The sequence below is a fragment of the Ascaphus truei genome, chromosome 3 (genome assembly GCF_040206685.1).
Source record: "Ascaphus truei isolate aAscTru1 chromosome 3, aAscTru1.hap1, whole genome shotgun sequence".
NCBI classification, from domain to species: Eukaryota; Metazoa; Chordata; class Amphibia; order Anura; family Ascaphidae; genus Ascaphus; species Ascaphus truei.
In genome coordinates this window covers 107,203,748-107,226,524 of record NC_134485.1, presented here as the reverse complement: position 1 = coordinate 107,226,524, position 22,777 = coordinate 107,203,748, and the positions used below count along the sequence as shown (strand labels likewise).

Sequence of the window (22,777 nt, the reverse complement as noted above, 5' to 3'; positions counted from 1 at the left end):
GCCCCGTTTAATGCAAGATAAGATCTTATTTGCCTTTGCAGCTACTGCATGACTTTGGGCACTATTGCTATGCCTGCTGTCTATAAGCACTCCTAAATCCTTCTCCATCAAGGACTCACCTAATTTCACTCAATTTAATGTGTAAGTAGCCTGTTTATTCTTGCTTCCCAAGTGCATAACGTTACAGTTATATGTATTAAATCTTATCTGTCATTTACCTGCCACGTTTCCAGTATAATTCTTCTGGGGAGAAATGAAAATACATAAAGTAGTAAAATCAGAGCAGGACGCAGTGTCATCAGCAAAGATGGAGACTTCTCTATGTGCCAACCTCGAGGTCATTAATAAACAAGTTAAAAAGCAGGGGTCCCAGTACCGATCCAGGTGGTACTTACCTCACAACTTTAGCCCAACCTGAAAAAGTTCCATTTATGACAACCCTCTGTTGTCTATCGTTCAGCCAGTTTTCACTCCAGGTGCAAATATTTTTACTGAGACCAATTTGCTTTATTTTGCACACTAACCTTGTATGGAACGGTATCAAAAGCCTTTGCAAAATCTAAGTAGACCACATCAACTGCATTACATGGGTCTAAATTTCTACTTACTTCAAAGAAACTAATACAGTTAGTTTGGCACAACCTATCCTGCATAAATACATGCCGACTATTACTAATAATTTTGTATTAGTATTTTCTATTAGGTATTCCAGAATATCATTCCGTACTAGGCCTTCAAGTAGCTTCCCCACAATGCAGGTCAGGCTTACATGTCTCTAATTCACTGGTTGCGATCTAGCGCCTTTTTAAATATAGGCACCACATCTGCTTTACGCCAATCTTGTGGCACTGAGCCTGTGGAAATGGAGTCCTTGAATATTAAATGTAAGGGGCTGGCACTTAATACTTATTACTGCACTTAGCTCCTAAAGAAACCTTGGTTGCATAGCAGGCCAGGTCCTTTATTTACTTGCATTTTATCAAGTCGCCCGAGCACTTCTTCCTCCGTTAACCAATTGTTTGTTAATATTGAGGTTGTGCCTTCCTCGTGTTGCAATAACCTCCTTGGTAAATACAGTGTTTCTGGTATAAAAATATTTCCCCCACTCCCTTAATTCTTTCCAGTAGTCAAATATCTTTCTTTTGGTGGAACACATAGGCTGAATCCCAGGTAGTCAGGGGGCAGGCCCCAGTGGCTGTGTGTGTGTGGGCGCGCAAAGTGCTGTGACGCGTACGCCGGCAGGGAACACAAGAATTTTGTCCTCCCATGCCGCGACGCGGTCACGTGGCAGCGCACAGCCAATGGCAGGGCAGGTATGCCCCGCCCCCCCCCGCACTCCCCTACAGATTGCCCATCCCGTCTGTAGTCGCTGCACACGCCACCATGCCGTGCGTGCAGCCGGGAGGACTGGGGTCGCAGCCTTAGCTGGCAGTTAAGCAAACGCTGCTTTCAGAGCCAAACCGCACAGAACTTATAGCAGGCAGGTTCTTGGGGAACCAGTCAAATCAGGAAACAGTCATGTTTTATCAAATCAAACTGGAAATAACAAAAGTTTCAATCTCCCATGATATTTATGTAATGTTGGAGAGAAAATGTCAACTCCTCGGGAACTCCATTTGGTTTAGCTAAATGGTAACAGCGCACAATTTCTGCAAATGGCACAAGTACTCTTCATTGCTGACATATTGCAAGACTAAGGTACGTTCTAAATTGCCGGGCGCGTGCTACGCCGTGCGGAATTTTAGGCTGACTGATGTCAGCCAACTTTCTATACAAGGGTCGCGCGCGCGCACGGCAGGGAGAGGGGAGCCGACAGACAGCGGCGAAGATGAGGAAATTCATCTTTTCGCGCCGCTGCCTGCGCTCAATGTGTGTGTATGTGTGTATGTGTGTATTTGTGTCTACACAAATGTAATAAATATATTATTTCTACCAATGTTTTTTTTTTTAATAAATAATAAAATTACACACACACACACACACACACACACACACACACACACACACACACACACACACACACACACACACACACACACACACACAGTATACTAAACACTGTATACTCACACAGTATACATACAAAAAGCATGCGGCACGTGCACGCGTGTTCGCATAGGCACGCACGGCCGCATGCTGTATATAACAGCCCTTAGGGGGTTATAAAGGGTCTAAGGCAGGGGCGCTCTAACTTTGTAGTCTGCTCACCCGCCTGGTTTCTCCCCCCCCCCCCTTTGTGTACTAGGGATGGGAATATCCTCGCAACCGCTCTAAACCGAATTAGCGTAGAGGGTGGTGCTACAATCTGGGGTAATGATGGGTAGACAAAAGCAGAAGAAAAGGACCCCACTAGTGAGAGCACTCAACCCAAAGATGAGCGATATGTTTGCAAACTAGCAAAACTAATTTATTGGGAGACCTACTCCAAAGTAAAATAAAGGGTAACTGTTGTATGAAAAAAGGAGAATATAAAACCAAATTCTATCAATGTCGGATGGCTGCCACCCCAACAACAGCAATGCCTTGTCCAAAAAACGCCAATATTAAAAGCTAGCTAGATACCAAAAATGCTCATTTGTGGTTAAACCACAATTGTTGGTGAGCAGGGATACACCATTGCCAAATATTGCAAGTCAGCTACTCTTTGCTGCTCGTAGTGATTTGTAGCAGTGATTCTATTAGGTTATATACCGACTGCTTTTATAGTTGGAGCAGTGTGTTAACCCCTTAATACTTTAGCTTAACACCGAATAATGCAACAGTCGGTACTCTTTGCAGCTTGTTGTTGTTACTCGTAGCGATTAGTAGCAGTGAGCCTAGTACAATATGGACTGACTGCTATTGTATTTGGAGAACAGTATATTAACCCCTTGATACTTTAACGCCACACTTCCTGTGGTCATGGAACACGTTGGAGGTAAGTAAATGATGCAGAGACAAGTATAACAACCTCCTATTCACTCAGAACATCGCTATCTAGTTCGTTGAAAACCGGAGAACGTTTAGGATGTTAAAACTTATAGTGGTTTACCACAGAGTCCCACCATAACTATCAGGTTATGGTCCGAGTTATAAAGCCCAGATAGATTAATGCTCTATTACTGTTACTAGTAGATAGTACAGGCTGTTTTATCTAAGTAGTAACATTCAGTACGTGATGTTAGTTTGCGGGGACCGGGTGGCAGTGCTGGTCTCTATTTGTGTTGAGACCCTGCTCCGCCAAGATAGCCACAGTAGAGTGAATTGATAGAACCATTCTAATTTTAAAACGGTATAAACTCCGGTCACTGTAAATTGTAAACAGGCTTAGGAATCAGCCCAGTGTATTGTGCACGATGGTTGCTGTTTATTCTGTTTTAATACCGCAGCATACACCTTTGTGTGGAACGCTAAGGGTATGTACCCGAAGTCTGCGTTACATTAACCCCCTGCGGGCCAGTGTAGCAGTGACCTGTGTAATCAAGCCCAATTGCACTGATGCTCCAGTCCTTTAGTTTAGCCTTATTATTAAGTATTCAGTGTATCAGCAAAGAAGTGATAGTATCATAGAATCAGTGGGAGGTGCTTGTCTCTGTTATCGAGACTCTGCTCCGCCATTACAACAGTAATCTGGTAATGAGGTACCCACACACCTTCTTTAACATCCAAGAGCCCTAGTAATGATATATATTCTGTTAACCGGTTTTTAACTCTGCACAGGGTGCTTGAATTTCTAGTTCCTATCTAAGGCCTCGGACATGGTGACGCAGACTGTGCGGAGGCGTCCGCACGCTGAGCGAATAGACTGCCTTAAGGAAGTGTTTTTGCGTCCATGGTGCGTGCTGGCGGAAGCAGCGCGAGTTGCGTGAGAAATCAGAAAAACTGATTTCTCAGCGAGACAGACAGGTCACGTGAACGGTTCGCCCAATGAGGGAGAACCAGCTCCGCGACGTCACTAGGATCGCCCCCCACGGCCCGTCCACCATGGCCAGGGAAAGCACCCGCTTTCGGGAAGCCGCACTTGTTCCATACAGGTTCACACTTCACCAGTCAACATCACATAAAGATCCAACCGGCACTCTGTTAATAGCAACTTGTAAGGAAACAAAGTAAGGAGATGGTGGGTTTCGATTAGGCGGTGCATCCTTTCAATCCTGGGTAAGAATTTCCCACTAGTCATCCAGGGGTTAACCCGTTTACGAATATTCATTCTCGATATTGCCATTACACATATATGCTCAACAATTGCAAAGATGACACCCAAGGCCCCACGCATTAGTGGGAAATTAGTATGGGTTTTATAGTATTTAGAAACTGGTGCTTGGTTCCAAATTGGAATGTCCTTTTCTAGCCTTTTTCTTTTCTTTGGTATGAACGCTTATTTAAAATAAATAAATAAATCTTCTTTTCAGTGACTGAAATGTTACCTAAAATTTCTGCTTAATCTACAATATATTTTGGAAAGCCATTTGTCATGCATTTGGACACCTCTAAATATATATCATAACCAAATTTTGTGTGACGGTTCAAGGAACAGGTTTTTGTGTATGTTTATAGACACGTCACACGATGTGATCCTAACCCACAACACTCAAGCTATCACTTAATCTTGATCACTCTGAAAATCCAATTTGCAACATTAGTAAAAATACAGGAGCTGCCAAATTTGTTCAAGTGCGAGATCATTGTTTGGGACGAGAGTACAATGTCCCACAAACACGCATTAGAGCCTCTCCATCGAACACTTGAGGACCTCAGAGGCAATGAAACTATTATGCATGGAAATGTTGTGGTTTTAGCAGGGGATCTCACATTAAGAAACTAAAAAAAATCATCCATTAATAAATCTCAGCAATTTCTGATCTTAGACCGAGTAATGCGGGGTACTTCCAGCTAGTATTATAATAAATCAGTTTTAAAAAAATTCTCTCTTCATGTTGCATAACTGCATATTAACCATTTGTAAAAATAGTTCATAAAGAGTTCGTGCCCTAGTTTATTTTTTTAAATGTTTAAAAAAAATTGACGTACAGTATTATGCTCTCCTGGAATACACAACTGCAGGAATCAATCAGAACACAAACACACAATACAAAGCACTCACCTACTATAATTAATAATAATCGTTTGGACGGCCTCTAACAGTGTCATTAAGGACTCCAGCTACAATCTCATTAAATCAGAGGCCTTCACACAATAACTGAATACAGTTTTACAATCTCGGATGCCCATGAAATTCAGTTGCGTTTAGAGTATTTGTGCTTGTGTGCTGGTCACATACTGTACCTCTAGCAACAGGTTAGCAGCCTGAGTTTCCAAGAGCAGTCCACCCAAAACGATCTGATGCAGATACGACTACCGCCATAGCAGGCAGTCAATGTACTGTAGGCAACACTCAGCTCGGAGTACAGACAGCATTAAAGCTTGCGAGATATTTTCTGACGTTCGGGTGATGGCTGGGAATGTCATTCAACAACTTAACCCCTAGAGTGCCAGTAACGTAGTACTAAAGCGGTTAACAGAAGGTGTCTCCTGCCGTTTATGGCATTGGCCTTGGTTGCCATGATAGCTACTGGCCAAATGCTGGCTCCCACTTACTGTGTGCATGTCATAACTTCCACACCGATTCCCAGGGCTTCAAGATCATCTCCCTTTTACCCCTCAGTGGACCGCTATATCACTCAATTGTTTAGGCAACTAAACGCTTTACCATTGCATTTCAAATTGAAGTACTGTACCTATAACGCAAAGGAAATAATTACTTTAGGTGGACATAGTCCGTAAAAGGTCATTCTAAACGCCTATCTTTCTAACATTGTTAAATGTGATGCAAAATGCAATACACTAAACTCACAGCACAAATGTATGATTGTGCACTTACTGCGATAATATTGGGTTAGAAAAATAGAAATAAAATATATATTTTTTCAGTTAATCTTACATGGTTTCAAAATCACAGGACTACACAACATAATGCCACAGAAGTAACATGACCAGTAACAATGGGATCAGCAACAACACAAACCTGATATTACAACCATAAATGTTGTCGGCAACTTTAGAGGTTAGTAGCTAGTACCAAATAAAACTAGATTCTTTGCAAACTGTTTTACAAATTTAACCATTTACAGGATTCAACATTAATTATCTACATACCTTATCACTTCCAGTGGCAAAGCACAGAAGGGTCAGCAGACCTGTTTAAAGTAAGTTCCCGTCCACTTGATTGCAAGTAATCTAAGCACAGCAATACAGACACTATACAAATACGGTATAGTTAACACTATGTGCATCGACTGACCTGGCTACCAACGGTGTAGATTCCTATAATTTATGGAGGCCTAACTTACAGAATAAACACTAGTAATACAAAATACCGTTTTAACCAAAAAAATCAATTTGATTAAATCTCATTTTTGATTTATTCATAATATAAAGCCAACCCACAGTTTTACAGGTAATTAAACATTTTAACGTGAAATTGAATCTCTCTCCGTCTGTTTCATTTACAATGAGGAGCGAGACAAGACGAAAAAAAGAACCAGAGTATATCAAGGAGGCCATGTCCTAATTACTAAGAAATCATCTACCTCAGTTGTTCAACAAGGACATGAGGTGAGAAATACAACCTTACAACTCTCAGGAATCAAACAGTTGTCTCCATCGCACCCAAGATCACTGATATTGAAGTAAAATTGACATTTATATTCTTTACTAAAGTCGAGGTGAAGAATGCACAACGTTTCAGGGGAATGGCCTGCACCTGATGAAAAGGATTCCCCCGAAACGTTGTGCATTCTTCAACCTCGGCTTCAGTAAAGAATATAAATGTCAACTTTACTTCGATATCAGTGATCCTGAGTGCGATGGGACAACTGCTTGAATCCTGTGAGTTTAAGGATTTTCTCCTAACATCTTCAACACAGCACCGCACAGTGGTTTTCAACCTTTTTTGTTCAGGATCCTGTAATATTGTGAAATCTCAACCCTCTCTAATAGCGCGTCTGGGATCAGATGCATTGTAAGGAACCCCAACCCTCTCTAATTGTGCGTCTGAGATCAGATGCATTGTAAGGAACCCCAACCCTCTCTAATTGTGCGTCTGAGATCAGATGCATTGTAAGGAACCCCAACCCTCTCTAATAGCGCGTCTGAGATCAGATGCATTGTAAGGAACACAAACCCTCTCTAATTGTGCATCTGAGATCAGATGCTTTGTCAATTCTTCTGTATTTGGTAACATTTTCAAATGATCTGAAAATTGCAGGGAACCCGCGGATCCCTGGTTGGAGAAAAAAAAAAAAAAAAGAAGAACCACTGGTATAGAGATTAAACATACTCCATACACTGGATCAAAGTGGGGTGCCAACCCTGAGACATTAACACAATGCTATTCGAAAGCGGTTGTAACCTGATGCCTAAAACCAAAACACTTGCCAGAATTGCCCCACCTGACAGTCATGGAACAGTGGCAGTAACAATTAAATGGACAAAACAATTAAAGCCCCCCCCCCTCTCTATGGACACATCGACAAACAGCCAACTTAAATTAGATTGTTATATTTAATTGTACATACGTGTTAAACTCAATCTTTTGTACAATGTCAGTATTACTTGACACGGAGGAAGAGAGTAGAACTTGTGAAAGCTCGTCCTAAAATATCAATTGTGTAAATATTTCTTTTTTTTAAAAGGTATCACCTAATACTGAAGCACTCATTTATTTTGCAGATCAGTTTACACAAGATCACAACACGCCATTTTTTAAGGCTGCCTGATTAAAATTTTAGATCAATATTTCTATATAATACAGGGCTAGCCCAGTGGCACTTGTACCATCAATTTATGTTGTGAACAGTTCTGGTATTTGTATGCGGTATACAAAAGTGTAGGTTCGTTGCAGAGTGCTACTTTTCATGCGTTCACTCAATGTTATGACTGGATATCTAAAGAGACCTGTAAAATCTCCAAATATATCAAAGCAAAGTGTCTCTTTATATGGTAGGAGCTATTTACCAAGCACCCGACTCTATCCTCCTCCCTTATTAAGCCCACAATTATTTTCTCCCACATTAGGATTCAGTACTGGCTAGAATAAAGGCTAGGTTTAGCAAGTCCCTTATTTACCAGGCTGTCTGTTAAGGCTGTACAAGTGCCTTACAGTATTTGTCTGCCTCTCTGCGTAAATAGCTTCTACCAAATAAAAAAAATAAGAGGATCATGCTGTCAAATGTACTGCAACCTGAAACTCACCTGGTCCTGTCACCTTACTCCCTCCTGATTGGAGTCTTCCTCCAGTGAACACTTTATGCCAACTGTGAAGCACAGCATCTATGTATTGGTTTATGTCAGAGCAATAAATGGCCCTCCCCTTTCTAAACACATAGCCAGCTCAGCGTCTACGTATAGAACATATTGCTCCTCGGGACCAGCTTAGCTATACTATTAGGCTGTGGCCATAGATGGGGAGACATCGCTCTCATCGAATACAAAATACCTGCAGTCGATGCGTACGGCCAGAGTGCGCGCACGTGCATGTAACAGTCAGCGCTGCAGAAATTTGGGCAGACAAATAAATTAGATTTTTCGGCGTGACGGCCGGTCACGAGTGTGTTTAAGCCAATGAGGGCAAACCGCTCATGTGACGTCACCGCCATGCCCCCCATCGCTCAAAACAAGCAGGCCACAAATCTCTTCAAGTACAGGGGGGTGACGTCACACACACCTGTACTTTGTACGCAGCCTTAGCACGGGAATTACTATCAGCCAAGTTACAAATGAAGAAAAATAAGCAGGAACTGGAAGAGATACTTTTTTTCCAGCTTTCCTCTAGTCAAGAAGCATAGGCTTAGTTTTTATATACTGTATTCAGGTAGTCCGAAAAATAGTGTCACATGCTTCAGTACTCACTTATTTTAAACACACGCATCAATGAGTAAACTTGATATTTTGTATGCTAGCATTCTTCATATTTGCAAACACTTTCCTCATTAGAAAATACATAGACTGTAACCTCAGGACTTCCTTCACCCCGACATTTACTCTATTTCATTCATATGTTAGGCTTTGTCCCCGCTAGCGCTGAGCGCGCTCATGCTTGGAGAGCTCTCCAAGCATGAGCGCCGGGTGTCCTTAAAATTTTCGCAAGCGCTCGCAGGGGGGGGGGGGGGGTTCGCTGCAGGGGAAGCTGAGCGCACTAGAAAGTTTAAAACATTTGTTTATCTAAGCGCCGAGCGCCGGTGAACGTGTGCCCGCGCGCATCGCGTGAGCGGAGACTTGCATATAATATATATATATAAGCAAGTCACCTCGCCAAGTATCGCCCGCTCAGCACTAGCGGGACGCAGCCTTTGGCTGCGCTTATAGTGCCTGGCGACGGCAACGCGACGTCGCACCAAAACAAATACATTGACTCCGTCGCAAGCGCTTATAGTAAGTGCGACCAAAAATTTTGAAGCCGGGTAAATTTGATTTTTTAGAGACAGTCTCTACATGTGACTGTCTCTAAATCAGAGAGCGCTGCCCCGCCCCCTTCGTGACGTCACTCGCCAGCGACGTCGCTTAAAACTAAACTTTAACTTTCACTAGTGGCGATGGGTGACATCGGTCACGTCGCTGGCAATATAAGCGCGGCCTTAGATTGTAAGCCCTTCCGGGCTTGGACTCCTTTTTCCTAATGTTACTTTTATGTCTTAAAGCTGCAGTTCAGTCTTTTTTTTTTTTTTTATTTATTTTTTTACTTCAATAGTTTTATGTGTGCAATCTCTAATTACCTAAAGAACTGTATAGCTGCCGGTCAATTCGTTCTCCATGTATTGATAGGCGATATTTGGTGACATAATTAGAGCTGGCATATGTTTTTATTTCTTCTGTCAGTCAGTGGAAGCTCATGAATATTCATGAGCACTCCTGCACTGACATGTGCTAGAGGGAGGGCAGGGCTGACAAAGGGGTGTGCCAGGGCTTGTGACAGGACATGAAGGGGCAGTGCCTTAGCAAATGGCTGATAAAATAGAATACAAGAAAATTGGTCTTTCAAAGTTGTTTTTTTAAAAACAGAAAATGCTAAAAGTATTTTTTCTTACTACGGAACTGATTTATTAAAAAAAAAAAAACACATGCAGGATATTGACTGAACTGCAGCTTTAAAGCCCTTGTCCCCATTATGTGTTATATTATTAGTGTTACTGCTGTGAAACACTATATACAGGCAGTCCTCGGTTATCCACTGGAATCCGTTATGGAAGTAGCGTTGGGTAGTGAAACCGTATTAAATTGAGTCCCATGTTAATCAGTGGGGGGGAGCATTGGGTTAACACATTCAGGCGACGGATAACGCATTCAGGCATCGGATAATGGCACAAAGGGTTGCATTGTAAAGCGTTGGATATGCCATTCGTAAAGTGAAACGTTGGATAGCGAGGACTACCTCATGGTACATGGATCACGCTATATAAAGATAAACATACACTTCTCTCCATTTTGTTATATTTTCCCCACACTGATGTCTTATATAATGTGCCGGGTTCCTGGTTGGCACTAGATACATCAAATAAGACATTTCAAACAACAACAAAAACTGCTGGTCAGGCAGGTTTGAGGGCCAACTGAGTATCACATGCAATAGAAAGAGGCAACTTTTATCAGGGAGAAAGTGGAGCAATTATATCTTGTGTAAATATCACGGAGTATCCATGAAACTGGACTTGCTCAGAGTAGTGACACTAATAACAATCATGACACAGTGACGGGTTGGTGGCACGCTCGGGGAAGTTTGAGGGGGCGTGTTGTTGGGTCTCTCTGCTTGAGATCCTGCTACACAAACACGTGTAGAGACATCTTTACTGATCCCCGCCGCTCTGGCGGACCCCCCGGCCTCCCTTACCACTGCCCCCTGGCCGGTCACAGGACGCCAGCATATCCCGCAGCTCTGAGGCGGAGATTCTCACCCGCTCCAACGTCGCCGCCGCCATTTTATCCCAGCCTGCGACCGCCAGGAATCAAAACAAGAGACGAACGCACGGCGACGGCGGCCGGGACAGTCCAATGTGCGCGCACTGACTGACACACTGGTGTACGGAGAGAGGGCGCCGCCATGTCGATGTACGGACACCAGCAGCTAATTCTGCATCTACATGGAACTAAGGAAGTAAGTTTGATTTATAGACATGTTTTATCAGGAAGTTATAAAGTGTGAGGTACCCTTCCGTTTTCAAGTATGTTCTGTTACACTTCTGGGTACAGTTATAATATTGAAAGGCATTTCATGAACAGTGTGTGCTTTTGCACGGTGGGGGAGACTCTAGTACTCCCGTGGGGTGCACCTCCCTAGGGGACGTATCGGGATTTCAGGGTACCTGTGGTATGGATTAAATACCCTTTTTTTTCATTTACCTGTAGTGCTGTGCCAAGTTTACTAAGTGGCTTCTCCAAAAATACTGGACACAATGATGAAATATTGGCTGCATTATCCAGCAGCAGCCAACCAGGCTGGAGGAAATCTATTCTGCTCCCTAGCAGTAGCCCTGCTTGGGGAGATCCTGCAGCCTCCCAAGCTGGACAGGTCACTATTTGCAGAGAGGTAATACCGTACACATACATGTCCAGTATTACCTCTCATGTTTTACTGGACAGAGTGTCCAAATACAGGACAGTCCGGTTCAATACTTGACACCTGGCAACCATGGTTGCCACCTCTCCGGGTTTGACCTGGAGACTCTAGGTTTCGGGAACTTACCTCCGGGCTACGGGTTGCCATCCTCAATCTGCGAGTGGCGGCGGGTTGCGGTATGGTGTGGCGGCGTCTCTGGCATCCTTCCTTAGCCTGCTGCAATTTCCCCCTCCAACTGCAGTGATGATGGCCGCGGCAACCGGACGCTAAGTGGCGTCATGTTGCCATGGCAATGCGACGCCGCGTAGCGTTATGACGTCACATAGCAGGATTGTAGCAGGATGCCGGGAGACACCGCCGCAGCACCACACCAAGTAAGGGATTTTTTTTTTAATGCGTTGGCCTTCAGTAAAAGAACCCTAGCTGTGTCTCCTCCCCTGGTCATTTGATTTTGGTGAAGTATCTTTTATATCAGCGTTTCCCAAATGGTGAGTCGCGACCCGGCACCGGGCCACGGCACCAAAATTGCCGGGTCGCAGCGAGGCTGGCCGCGCGGTGTCTCCTGTCACCCCCGCTCAAGTTAAAAAAAATGGCGGCGATTCCCCCCGCGGTCCCGCGCGCTTGCGCAGGGCCCGCTCCCTTCCTCCCCCCCGCTCCCAACGTGGGACGGAGGAGGAAGTGCCAGCTCCTCTGCGGCCCGCACGTTACATGGGGCAGGGTGGAAGTACAAGCTCCTACTGCGGCCCGCTACCCCCCGCGGCCAGCTTCCCGAGCTCACCTCCCGTGGCACCCCCTCCCGAGCCCACCTCCCGAGCCCACCCCTCCCCTCCCGAGCCCACCCCTCCCGAGCCCACCTCCCGTGCCCCCAAGCCCACCTCCCGTCCCGGGCAGCAGGGGATATCGGGGGCAGCAGGGGAAAGCGTCCGGCGGCAAGGTAAGTCACCCCACCCAGTCACTCCCACCCACCCAAGTGTCCCTGGCCCCCTCCCTCCCACCCAAGTGTCCCTGGACCCCTCCCTCCCACCCAAGTGTCCCTGGACCCCTCCCTCCCACCCAAGTGTCCCTGGACCCCTTCCTCCCACCCAAGTGTCCCTGGACCCCTTCCTCCCACCCAAGTGTCCCTGGACCCCTTCCTCCCACCCACCCAAGTGTCCCTGGACCCCTCCCTCCCACCCACCCAAGTGTCCCTGGACCCCTCCCTCCCACCCACCCAAGTGTCCCTGGACCCCTCCCTCTCCTCCCAGCCCAGCTCCAACGTGTCCTGGACCCCTCCCTCCCACCCTCCAAGTGTCCCTGGACCCCTCCTCCCACCCACCCAAGTGTCCCTGACCCCTCCCTCCCACCCACCCAAGTGTCCCTGGACCCCTCCCTCCCACCCACCCAAGTGTCCCTGGACCCCTCCCTCCCACCCACCCAAGTGTCCCTGGACCCCTCCCTCCCACCCACCCAAGTGTCCCTGGACCCCTCCCTCCACCCACCCAGTGTCCCTGGACCCCTCCCTCCCACCCACCCAAGTGTCCCTGGACCCCTCCTCCACCCACCCAAGTGTCCTGGACCCCTCCCTCCCACCCACCCAAGTGGCCCTGGACCCCTCCCTCCCACCCACCCAAGTGGCCCTGGACCCCTCCCTCCCACCCACCCAAGTGGCCCTGGACCCCAAAGTGTCCCTGGACCCCTCCCTCCCACCCACCCAAGTGTCCCTGGACCCCTCCCTCCCCCACCCACCCAAGTGTCCCTGGCCCCTCCCTCCCACCCACCCAAGTGTCCTGGACCCCTCCCTCCCACCCACCCAAGTGTCCCTGGACCCCTCCCTCCCACCACACCAAGTGTCCTGGACCCCTCCCTCCCACCCACCCAAGTGCCCCTGGGACCCCTCCCTCCCACCCACCCAAGTGCCCCTGGACCCCTCCTCCCACCCACCCAAGTGCCCCTGGACCCCTCCCTCCCACCCACCCAAGTGCCCTGGACCCCTCCTCCCACCCACCCAAGTGTCCCTGGACCCCTCCCTCCCACCCACCCAAGTGTCCCTGGACCCCTCCCACCCACCCAAGTGTCCCTGGACCCCTCCCACCCACCCAAGTGTCCCTGGACCCCTCCCACCCACCCAAGTGTCCCTGGACCCCTCCCTCCCACCCACCCAAGTGTCCCTGGCCCCTCCCACCCACCAAGTGTCCCTGGCCCCTCCCACCCACCCAAGTGTCCCTGGCCCCCTCCCTCCCACCCACCCAAGTGTCCCTGGCCCCAAAGTGTCCCTGGCCCCCTCCCACCCACCCAAGTGTCCCTGGCCCCCCTCCCACCCACCCAAGTGTCCCTGCCCCCTCCCACCCACCCAAGTGTCCCTGGCCCCCAAAAGTGTCCCTGGCCCCCTCCCACCCACCCAAGTGTCCCTGGCCCCCTCCCTCCCACCCACCCAAGTGTCCCTGGCCCCCTCCCTCCCACCCACCCAAGTGTCCCTGGCCCCCTCCCTCCCACCCACCCAAGTGTCCCTGGCCCCCTGCCACCCACCCACCCAAGTGTCCCTGGACCCCTAGCCACCCACCCACCCAAGTGTCCCTGGCCCCCTCCCTCCCACCCACCCAAGTGTCCCTGGCCCCCAAAGTGTCCCTGGCCCCCTCCCTCCCACCCACCCACCCAAGTGTCCCTGGCCCCCTCCCTAAAGTGTCCCTGGACCCCTCCCTCCCACCCACCCAAGTGTCCCTGGACCCCTCCCTCCCACCCACCCAAGTGTCCCTGGACCCCTCCCTCCCACCCACCCAAGTGTCCCTGGACCCCTCCCTCCCACCCACCCAAGTGTCCCCGGACCCCTCCCTCCCACCCACCCAAGTGTCCCTGGACCCCTCCCTCCCACCCACCCAAGTGTCCCTGGACCCCTCCCTCCCACCCACCCAAGTGTCCCTGGACCCCTCCCTCCCACCCACCCAAGTGTCCCTGGACCCCTCCCACCCACCCAAGTGTCCCTGGAACCCTCCCTCCCACCCACCCAAGTGCCCCTGGACCCCTCCCTCCCACCCACCCAAGTGTCCCTGGCCCCCTCCCACCCACCCAAGTGTCCCTGGCCCCCTCCCTCCCACCCACCCAAGTGTCCCTGGCCCCCAAAAGTGTCCCTGGCCCCCTCCCACCCACCCAAATGTCCCTGGCCCCCTCCCACCCACCCAAGTGTCCCTGGCCCCCAAAAGTGTCCCTGGCCCCCTCCCACCCACCCAAGTGTCCCTGGCCCCCTCCCACCCACCCAAGTGTCCCTGGCCCCCTCCCTCCCAACCACCCAAGTGTCCCTGGCCCCCTCCCTCCCACCCACCCAAGTGTCCCTGGCCCCCTGCCACCCACCCACCCACCCAAGTGTCCCTGGCCCCCTAGCCACCCACCCACCCAAGTGTCCCTGGCCCCCTCCCACCCACCCAAGTGTCCCTGGCCCCCTCCCACCCACCCAAGTGTCCCTGGCCCCCTCCCACCCACCCACCCACCCAAGTGTCCCTGGCCCCCTCCCTCCCACCCACCCACCCAAGTGTCCCTGGCCCCCTACCTCCCACCCACCCAAGTCTCCCTGGCCCCCTACCTCCCACCCACCCAAGTCTCCCTGGCCCCCTCCCTCCCACCCACCCAAGTCTCCCTGGCCCCCTCCCACCCACCCAAGTCTCCCTGGCCCCCTCCCTCCCACCCATCCAAGTCTCCCTGGCCCCCTCCCTCCCACCCATCCAAGTCTCCCTGGCCCCCTCCCTCCCACCCATCCAAGTCTCCCTGGCCCCCTCCCTCCCACCCATCCAAGTCTCCCTGGCCCCCTCCCTCCCACCCATCCAAGTCTCCCTGGCCCCCTCCCTCCCACCCATCCAAGTCTCCCTGGCCCCCTCCCTCCCACCCATCCAAGTCTCCCTGGCCCCTAAGTGTCCCTGGCCCCCCCTCCAGTCACTCACATCCGTCGTTGCCTGTAATTCACTGTTTGTGTCTGTGTGCGTATAGGGGAGAGCGAGTGTGTGTGTGTGTGTATCAGTGTCTGTGTGTGTGTGTGTGTGTGTGTATCAGTGTCTGTGTGTATCAGTATCAGTGTAAGTGTGTGTGTATCAGTGTCTGTGTGTATCAGTGTTTGTGTGTGTGTGTAGCAGTGTCTCTGTGTGTGTATCAGTGTGTGTGTGTATCAGTGTGTGTGTGTGTAGCAGTGTCTGTGTGGCTGGGTGTGTGTGTCAGTGGCTGGGTGTGTGTGTCAGTGGCTGGGTGTGTGTGTCAGTGGCTGGGTGTGTGTGTGTCAGTGGCTGCGTGTGTGTGTGTATCAGTGGCTGCGTGTGTGTGTCAGTGGCTGGGTGTGTGTGTCAGTGGCTGGGTGTGTGTGTATCAGTGGCTGTGTATGTGTGTGTATGAGCGGCTGTGTGTGTGTCTGTGTGTGTATCAGTGGCGTGTGTGTGTGTATCTGTGCAGGCCCTATAGGCCAGTATAGGCGATAACATTTTTAGTGGGTCACGAAAAAGAAGTTAAAAAATAACCGGGTCACTGAAAAAAAAAGTTTGGGAAACCCTGTTTTATATACTATTTATGACGTATGCACTTGCGAATTGTTATATATATATATAGCAGAAAATAGCCGTGTTATTCCAGTTGCGAAGCTTGTCCTATGACATAAATTGTTAGTCCAATAAAAAAGGTATCACCTAATACTGAAGAACTCATTTATTCTGCAGTGTGTGTGTGTGTGTGTGTGTGTGTGTGTGTGTGTGTGTGTGTGTGTGTGTGTTCCCTTTTTTTGTACAATATAATAATATACATTTTTTATTTGGAAAATTGAAGGAAAAACAAAAACAAAATTAAACCTATTGCTTTCTTACTACAGAAAGTATGCAGCTTATTGCATCATCCTATAACACGCAGCTGTGCACCTATAAGGGAGGTGTGGCTCAGTGATTAAAGACACTGTCAACACTGACACAGAGTTTGATTCAGGGAAAACTGGGTCAATTCCCAGGGTCAGCTCCTTGTGGCCTTGGAAAAGCCACTTTATGTCCCTGTGCCTCAGGCACCATAAACAGATTGTAAAAAAAAAAAAAATCATGTGCTGGGTACTGTACACTATACCAGGGGTGCGCAAACGGGGGGGGGCGCGGTGGTTACAGAGGCCCCGTGCTCTTCCCAAAAGCATGTAAATTAAATGTCGGGGAGCGCGCGAGGCCACTGTAACTTACTTACCTTGGCTTTGGGTGACGTGGCGTCACATGACAGTGACGCCGATTCCTAGGTAAGGGGGTGCGCAATCACGGGGGCAGAGCGCGGAAGTTTGCGCACCCCTGCACTATTCTGTAATTGTGAAGCGCTTTGAGTCATTGGGAGAAAAGCTCTATATGAAATAAAATAGTTTTGTCATGGAACAGGAATACTCCTGTCTGCACTTCTGTTTCACCCCCCCCCCCTTTCCTCGCAGCCCTGCTTGCCAGTTTATTAGTGCCAGCTGTATGTGTTTCGTTCTGCACACAAACACAGTGCTTGTGTGATAAATACAGTGCCATTTCCCCTCTCCCAGCAGCTTGCTGTATTAGAGATGCAACATTATTGCTACATGTTGTAGCTCCCCCAGACACTCCTGTGAGTTGCCATAGCAGCCCCAGCCTTTCTCTCAAGTGGGCTAGTCTGCTTTCTCCCCCTCTGCTCTGCCCACAGATGGTCTGTCCCCAGGCTATCTTACTACCCAGCATATATTGCCATTTCCTTTCCACCACACCACTGGACGAGTGAGTACCTCGCTGTAACCCCTGTAATGGTGCTGCAGGATTATCTTTTCACCTCCCTTTACTACTAAGCACACACAGAGATTTAGACCTACACCTCTACACAAGAGACTGTTTTTCCCTGCTTTCTCAAAAATAAAGTAAGAAAAGAAACAGACCTTGTCGTGCTTGGAAAAGAGGGCCGAGTTGACACTATCTGAGCTAAGTCATCCTACACGTGACCCTCTGGCTTCCAGAATAAGTTTGTTTGTACTATCTTTCTGTATCTCTGAGTTACACTGTAGAGTTTGTCGTGCGTGTGCTGCTGTGCCGGTGAGCCGGGTCTACGCATCCTCGTCCCATTATTATCAACATATACAGGCAGTCCTCGGTTATCCGACACAATGTGTTACTCAAAATGGCGTTGGATAGCGAAACGTTGTAAAGCGAAACACGTTTTCCCATAGGAACACTGTTTAAATGAAAGGTTCCGTTCCTGAAGGCATTTTTAACACTAAAATACACCAAATATTTTATGCAGGCAATAAGATATGCAGCACATATATAAATTATATAGTGTATATACTGTATTATATATATAACATAATAAATAATATATTATATAGTATAATATTATATATATATATATACGCTCTTACGACGCTTTGCAACGTTGTTTATGTGAATGTGTGTGTGTATATATATATATATATATATATATATATATATATATATACACATACACAACGTTGCAAAGTGTCGTAAGAGCGTTGGCTAAGCCGTTTTGGCGTTGTAAAAATGAACATGGGTATGCATTGCATAGCGTTGGATAAGCCATTCGTTGTAAAGCGAAGCGTTGTAAAACGAGGACTGCCTGTAGCTACTTTTTCTGCTATAACAACAAATCAGCACAACAGGCTGGTTGAAAGTGACCTACATTGTGCGCTATCATCCACAGTGCCCAGAATCCAAACGTTTGTGGCAAGCCAGCAGCCTCAATGCTCACACTGATAACAATTGAAGCAAATAATGTATGTTTTAATGTCAAAAAGATTGAAATAAAAAAAATTCCCTAAATTTACAGGTGCCTTGATTTGTTTTTAGTCGCGATATTTCAAATAAAATTATTGGGGGGAGGCTGATTTGAAGTGGGGGGTGAGATTTTTATGTTTATTGAAAGGGGGCATGGGTTAAAAGAGGTTGAGAAAAATTGCACTAGAGAGTCTATCATGTAATTACTGCAGTCAGGTTCGTGCATTGTATTATCTCGAGTAGCCTGTGCTGTATACTGGTCTTGCATAGGTTCACTGTGTGCTCGTATATCTGTGAGGAGCAAGCTCAGGGAGCCTGATCTGCAGAAGAGTGCCGTGTGGGTATTATCTACTGTCAGTAAATTACGTGTGCACTTGAGGGGGCATGTGTCCGATCTACGATTTATTGTCTGATTATTGTTTATGCCCAACATACTGTGAAAGGAGATTTTGGATGAAGATGTGGCAAATTTCTAAACCTCCCATTTCTGACTGAAAATAAGAGAAAAGGATCAAATATTTTGTAATAGTTAAATTCCTATCTTCCTCCATACACATGAATCAGACCAAGTACATACATGCACAGGATGTGGGCATCAAACTGTTAAAGTCTCCCTTTTTATCGGCAAATGTATCATTTTCCTGCCTCTCCTGATAAAATCTCCCTCACCCCCATGCAGGTCACGTAGTGAGGGAGATGTTATCAGGAGGCACAAAAATGATACATTTGCAGATAAAAAGGGAGAGTTTGACAGTTCTGTGCCCAAATGCTGTGCATGTATGTACTGTCTGACGTGTGTGTATGGTGGAAGATAGGAATGTAACTAACAAACAATATTTTCTCCCTTGCTGTTTGTGATGGTGAAGGGGTACCCAGGCCATAAATAAAGGTATTATGCCCGGTTAGGTGCCCCTGAGCCATATTGGGGAATTGTGGGTGTCAGCTCTTCAACCCAATTGTGGTATATAATTGCTTGTATAATAAAGATGTATGTGGTTTTACTGTTCCAGGAGTGCCAATCAGTGGGATGCGCCAGGCGTGAGCGTCAGGGATGATTTTACGGGAAAATGTTGTCAGGGTGTGTTTGGGTAGAAGGGGGCCCATGTTGCGGGTTACCCAAAACATGCACTCGGGAATCCCCCCAGATTCCTGAGGACATGAGGAACACAGACCACCGGATAAAATCCCCCCTAGAAAGCAGTTTGCAGATCACCGCCAAATCCCCCTGCTTCAGCACAAACCAGAGCAGTACGACCGGGCAGGGAACTGGGTTACATTCCAGGTCCCGGGATATGCCCGAATCCCAGGACCCAGTGAGGTGTTCCATAACTGTCTCACCAGGGATAAGGTGGAGAGAGTTGTAGGGGTTACATTTTAAGTTAAAGCGTAGAGTGTCAGCGCTGCAGTCCTGTGAATGTGTATAAACTGTCTATATGCGCCCGGCTAGGAATAAGAGGGCCATATCACCGTATTAAGGGTTAATGAATACCCCACAACCTACACGGGGCATAAAGGGTTAATGTATATCCCCACACTCTACATAGGGTCCTTAGGATAAAGGGACACTGCCCAAGTAATGCCCAGGTACCCTGAATCCAGTATAGGGGATCTGGGGGTTACTCCAGCTCAGGATAAAGCTGAGAGTTGATTGGGGTGTAAGGAAAATGGTTAAGTCAGGTTAGAATAAAACTAAGTTAGGTTTTTGAAGTAATGTCAGAGAAAGTAATTTAGTATGGATAAACAATCCATTTGCATAGGAAGCAGAGGGAGCTTCAAAGGGGCAGAAGACACATTTGGGATTCACAAGTACAGTGAGTCATAACGGATTTAACAAAGAACCTGGCATTGTAAGGTGTTACGTGGGAAGGAGGACAGGTGAACTGTTTGACCTGACAAGTGGCTAGGTGTAAGGGGACAGGGAGACATTAGGTCTCCAGGGAAGTAGGCTTGGCTAGGTATGCTAAGCAGCTGAAGTGCAAAGTTCGCACATGCTCTCATCATACCTTGAAGCTCAGTGCCAGGCTATGATGAACCTGTCAGAACTCTTCTATAGGTGGGATGATTGGTTCCCACGCAAAAGATTGCTGCACATGATACAGATAGGCTTTGGGTGTTTTTAAAAAGTGCGGCGCAGCCAGTCAGGAGTCAGTCCCATCTATGAGTTCCATCTTGTAAGAAGTTCCATCTGATTCATCTAAACTACAGCGGGCGGTACAGAGACTATTTCCTCGCAACTAAAGATTTGTATCCAGCTTCCAGTATTCATAAGGATTTGCTAACTAATCCTGTATTGGGGGGAACGAAAATATTACTTTTGGCGGAGAAACAGAGGTTGCCGCTAGCACCACTAGCCAAGGACTGTTACACGGCTCTTTTTGTGCAGCAACCCCACGTGTGGGAATTCCTGCCTAGAGACTTGATTTCTGTGGATGTCGTTCCGTGGACATTTTTATTTCGTTTTGCCCATCCCAGTAAGTGTTTATTTGTGTTATTTTGTAAATTAAGCTGTGTGTGTTTCTTGTGTGAATAAATGACAATTTATTTTATCTCATGCTTGTTCAATCAAAGGATCCAGATAGTAAGGTGTTAAAAAGCTTGGTCTCCCGTGACATTGTTATATTTAGTCTGAAGTCCACTGACCTCTTCCAGATTGTGATATGTCATACACCAGGCCTGCACAACTCGTAACGTGAAAAGGACCGAACTGCTCCAAGGAAAAAAAAATTGGGCCGCACGGGTAAAATCATCATCATCATCATCATCATCATCATCTCTCCTCCAGCACCTCATCATCATCATCCTCATATATCTCCCCCAGCACCCCTAATCATCATCCTCATATCTCCCCCAGCACCCTTCATCATCATCCTCATATCTCCCCCAGAACCCCTCACTATCAACCTTTGCGATACTCCCTATCTATCTCTCGTACCCCCATCTCTCCCCCTCACCCACACACATAATACTCCCCCTCCACATAAAACACACAATACCCCCCTGCACACCACACACATTCCACCCCCCCTGCACCTCACATCCCTCTCCCCCTTGCACCTCACATCATTCTCCCCCTGCACCTCCCATAATTCTCCCCCCCTGCACCTCGCATCAACTCCCCCTGCACCTCACATCAATCCCCCTGCACCTCACATCAACCCCCCCCCCCCTGCAACTCACATCAACTCCCCCTGCACCTCACATTAACCCCCAGCACCTCACATCAACCCCCCAGCACCTCACATCAACCCCCCCTGCACCTCACATTAACCCCCAGCACCTCACATCAACCCCCCCATGCACCACACATCAAGCCCCCCTGCACCTCACATCAAGCCCCCAGCACCTCACATCAAGCCCCCCTGCACCTTACATTAACCCCCCAGCACCTCACATCAAGCCCCCCTGCACCTCACATTAACCCCCAGCACCTCACATCAAGCCCCCAGCACCTCGCATCAAGCCCCCAGCACCTCGCATCAAGCCCCCAGCACCTTACATCAACCCCCCCTGCACCACACATCAACCCCCCCTGCACCACACATCAACCCCCCCTGCACTTCACATTAACCCCCCAGCACCTCACATTAACCCCCCAGCACCTCACATTAACCCCCCAGCACCACACATCAAGCCCCCATCACCACACATCAAGCCCCCCAGGACCTCACATTAATCCCCCAACACCTCAGATTAACCCTCCAGCACCTCACAACCCCCCAGCACCTCACATCAAGCCCCCCTGCACCACACATCAACCCCCCAGCACCTCACATTAACCCCCCAGCACCTCACAGCAAGCACCACACCCTCCCCCCCCCCCCCCCCTTCCCTACCTTACCTTGGTTTGCGGTGGAGGAGGCAGCAGCAGAGCAGGCAGGAGTGCATGCACGCTCTAGCAAGCAGCAGGCAGGAAGTGCCTCAATGCTAGAGCGCGCAGCTACCCTGCGAGGGGGAGAGCGGGCTCGCGGGGGAAGGTGACAGCGGGCTCGCGGGGGAGGGTGACAGCAGGCTCGCGGGGGATGGTGACGGGGGGCGCGGGAGAGTGGACTCGGGATGGAGGGGGCGTGCAGAAAGCCGCCGCGGGCCACACAGTGAGTGCAGGTGCGACCCGCGGGCCGCGTATTGTGCAGGCCTGTCATACACTATGCTTCCTCCTCCTATATCCCTTCACTTATCTAACCATGATCTTTGTAACCTATTCCAAACCTTTTCATCAGCAACACTCAGCCTGCTGCACAAGTCGATTTAAGTGGATCTTTGATATTGGAATACATTTCTGCAAGGCTCTGATTTTCAGTCATAACTTCACAACATAAACATGGATCAGGATGAAAGCTGGTAGGTCATTTTTGGGTCCAATTTACTCCAAAAGCCTCATTCTTTTTCATTCAAACATTTTCATTTCCTAAAGTTATGTATTTTCTTAACACACAGATACCCAACAAGCTTTAACCCAGGGAGTGTTAGGACC

General features: G+C 48.4%; 2 protein-coding genes across 3 annotated transcripts in view; one reads left to right on the top strand and one right to left on the bottom strand.

Moving 5' to 3' along the window:
- The window catches only part of SMG6 (SMG6 nonsense mediated mRNA decay factor), a 149,685-nt gene extending 138,646 nt beyond the window's left edge, over nucleotides 1-11,039 (bottom strand). The window contains exon 1 of one of the 2 annotated variants that reach the window (XM_075589290.1): nucleotides 10,929-11,039. Coding sequence is in view for 1 of the 2 variants with exons in the window: in XM_075589289.1 (XP_075445404.1) it covers nucleotides 10,865-10,952 (88 nt within the window). In the remaining variant the exon portion in view is untranslated. Of the gene's footprint in view, nucleotides 1-10,864 lie in introns of both variants that reach the window. The other variant, XM_075589289.1, reaches the window with a different exon arrangement.
- The window catches only part of SRR (serine racemase), a 33,142-nt gene continuing 21,188 nt past the window's right edge, over nucleotides 10,824-22,777 (top strand). The window contains exon 1 of the mRNA XM_075589292.1: nucleotides 10,824-11,128. Coding sequence (XP_075445407.1) covers nucleotides 11,115-11,128 — 14 coding nt within the window. The 5' untranslated portion in view covers nucleotides 10,824-11,114. The remainder of the gene's footprint in view (nucleotides 11,129-22,777) is intronic.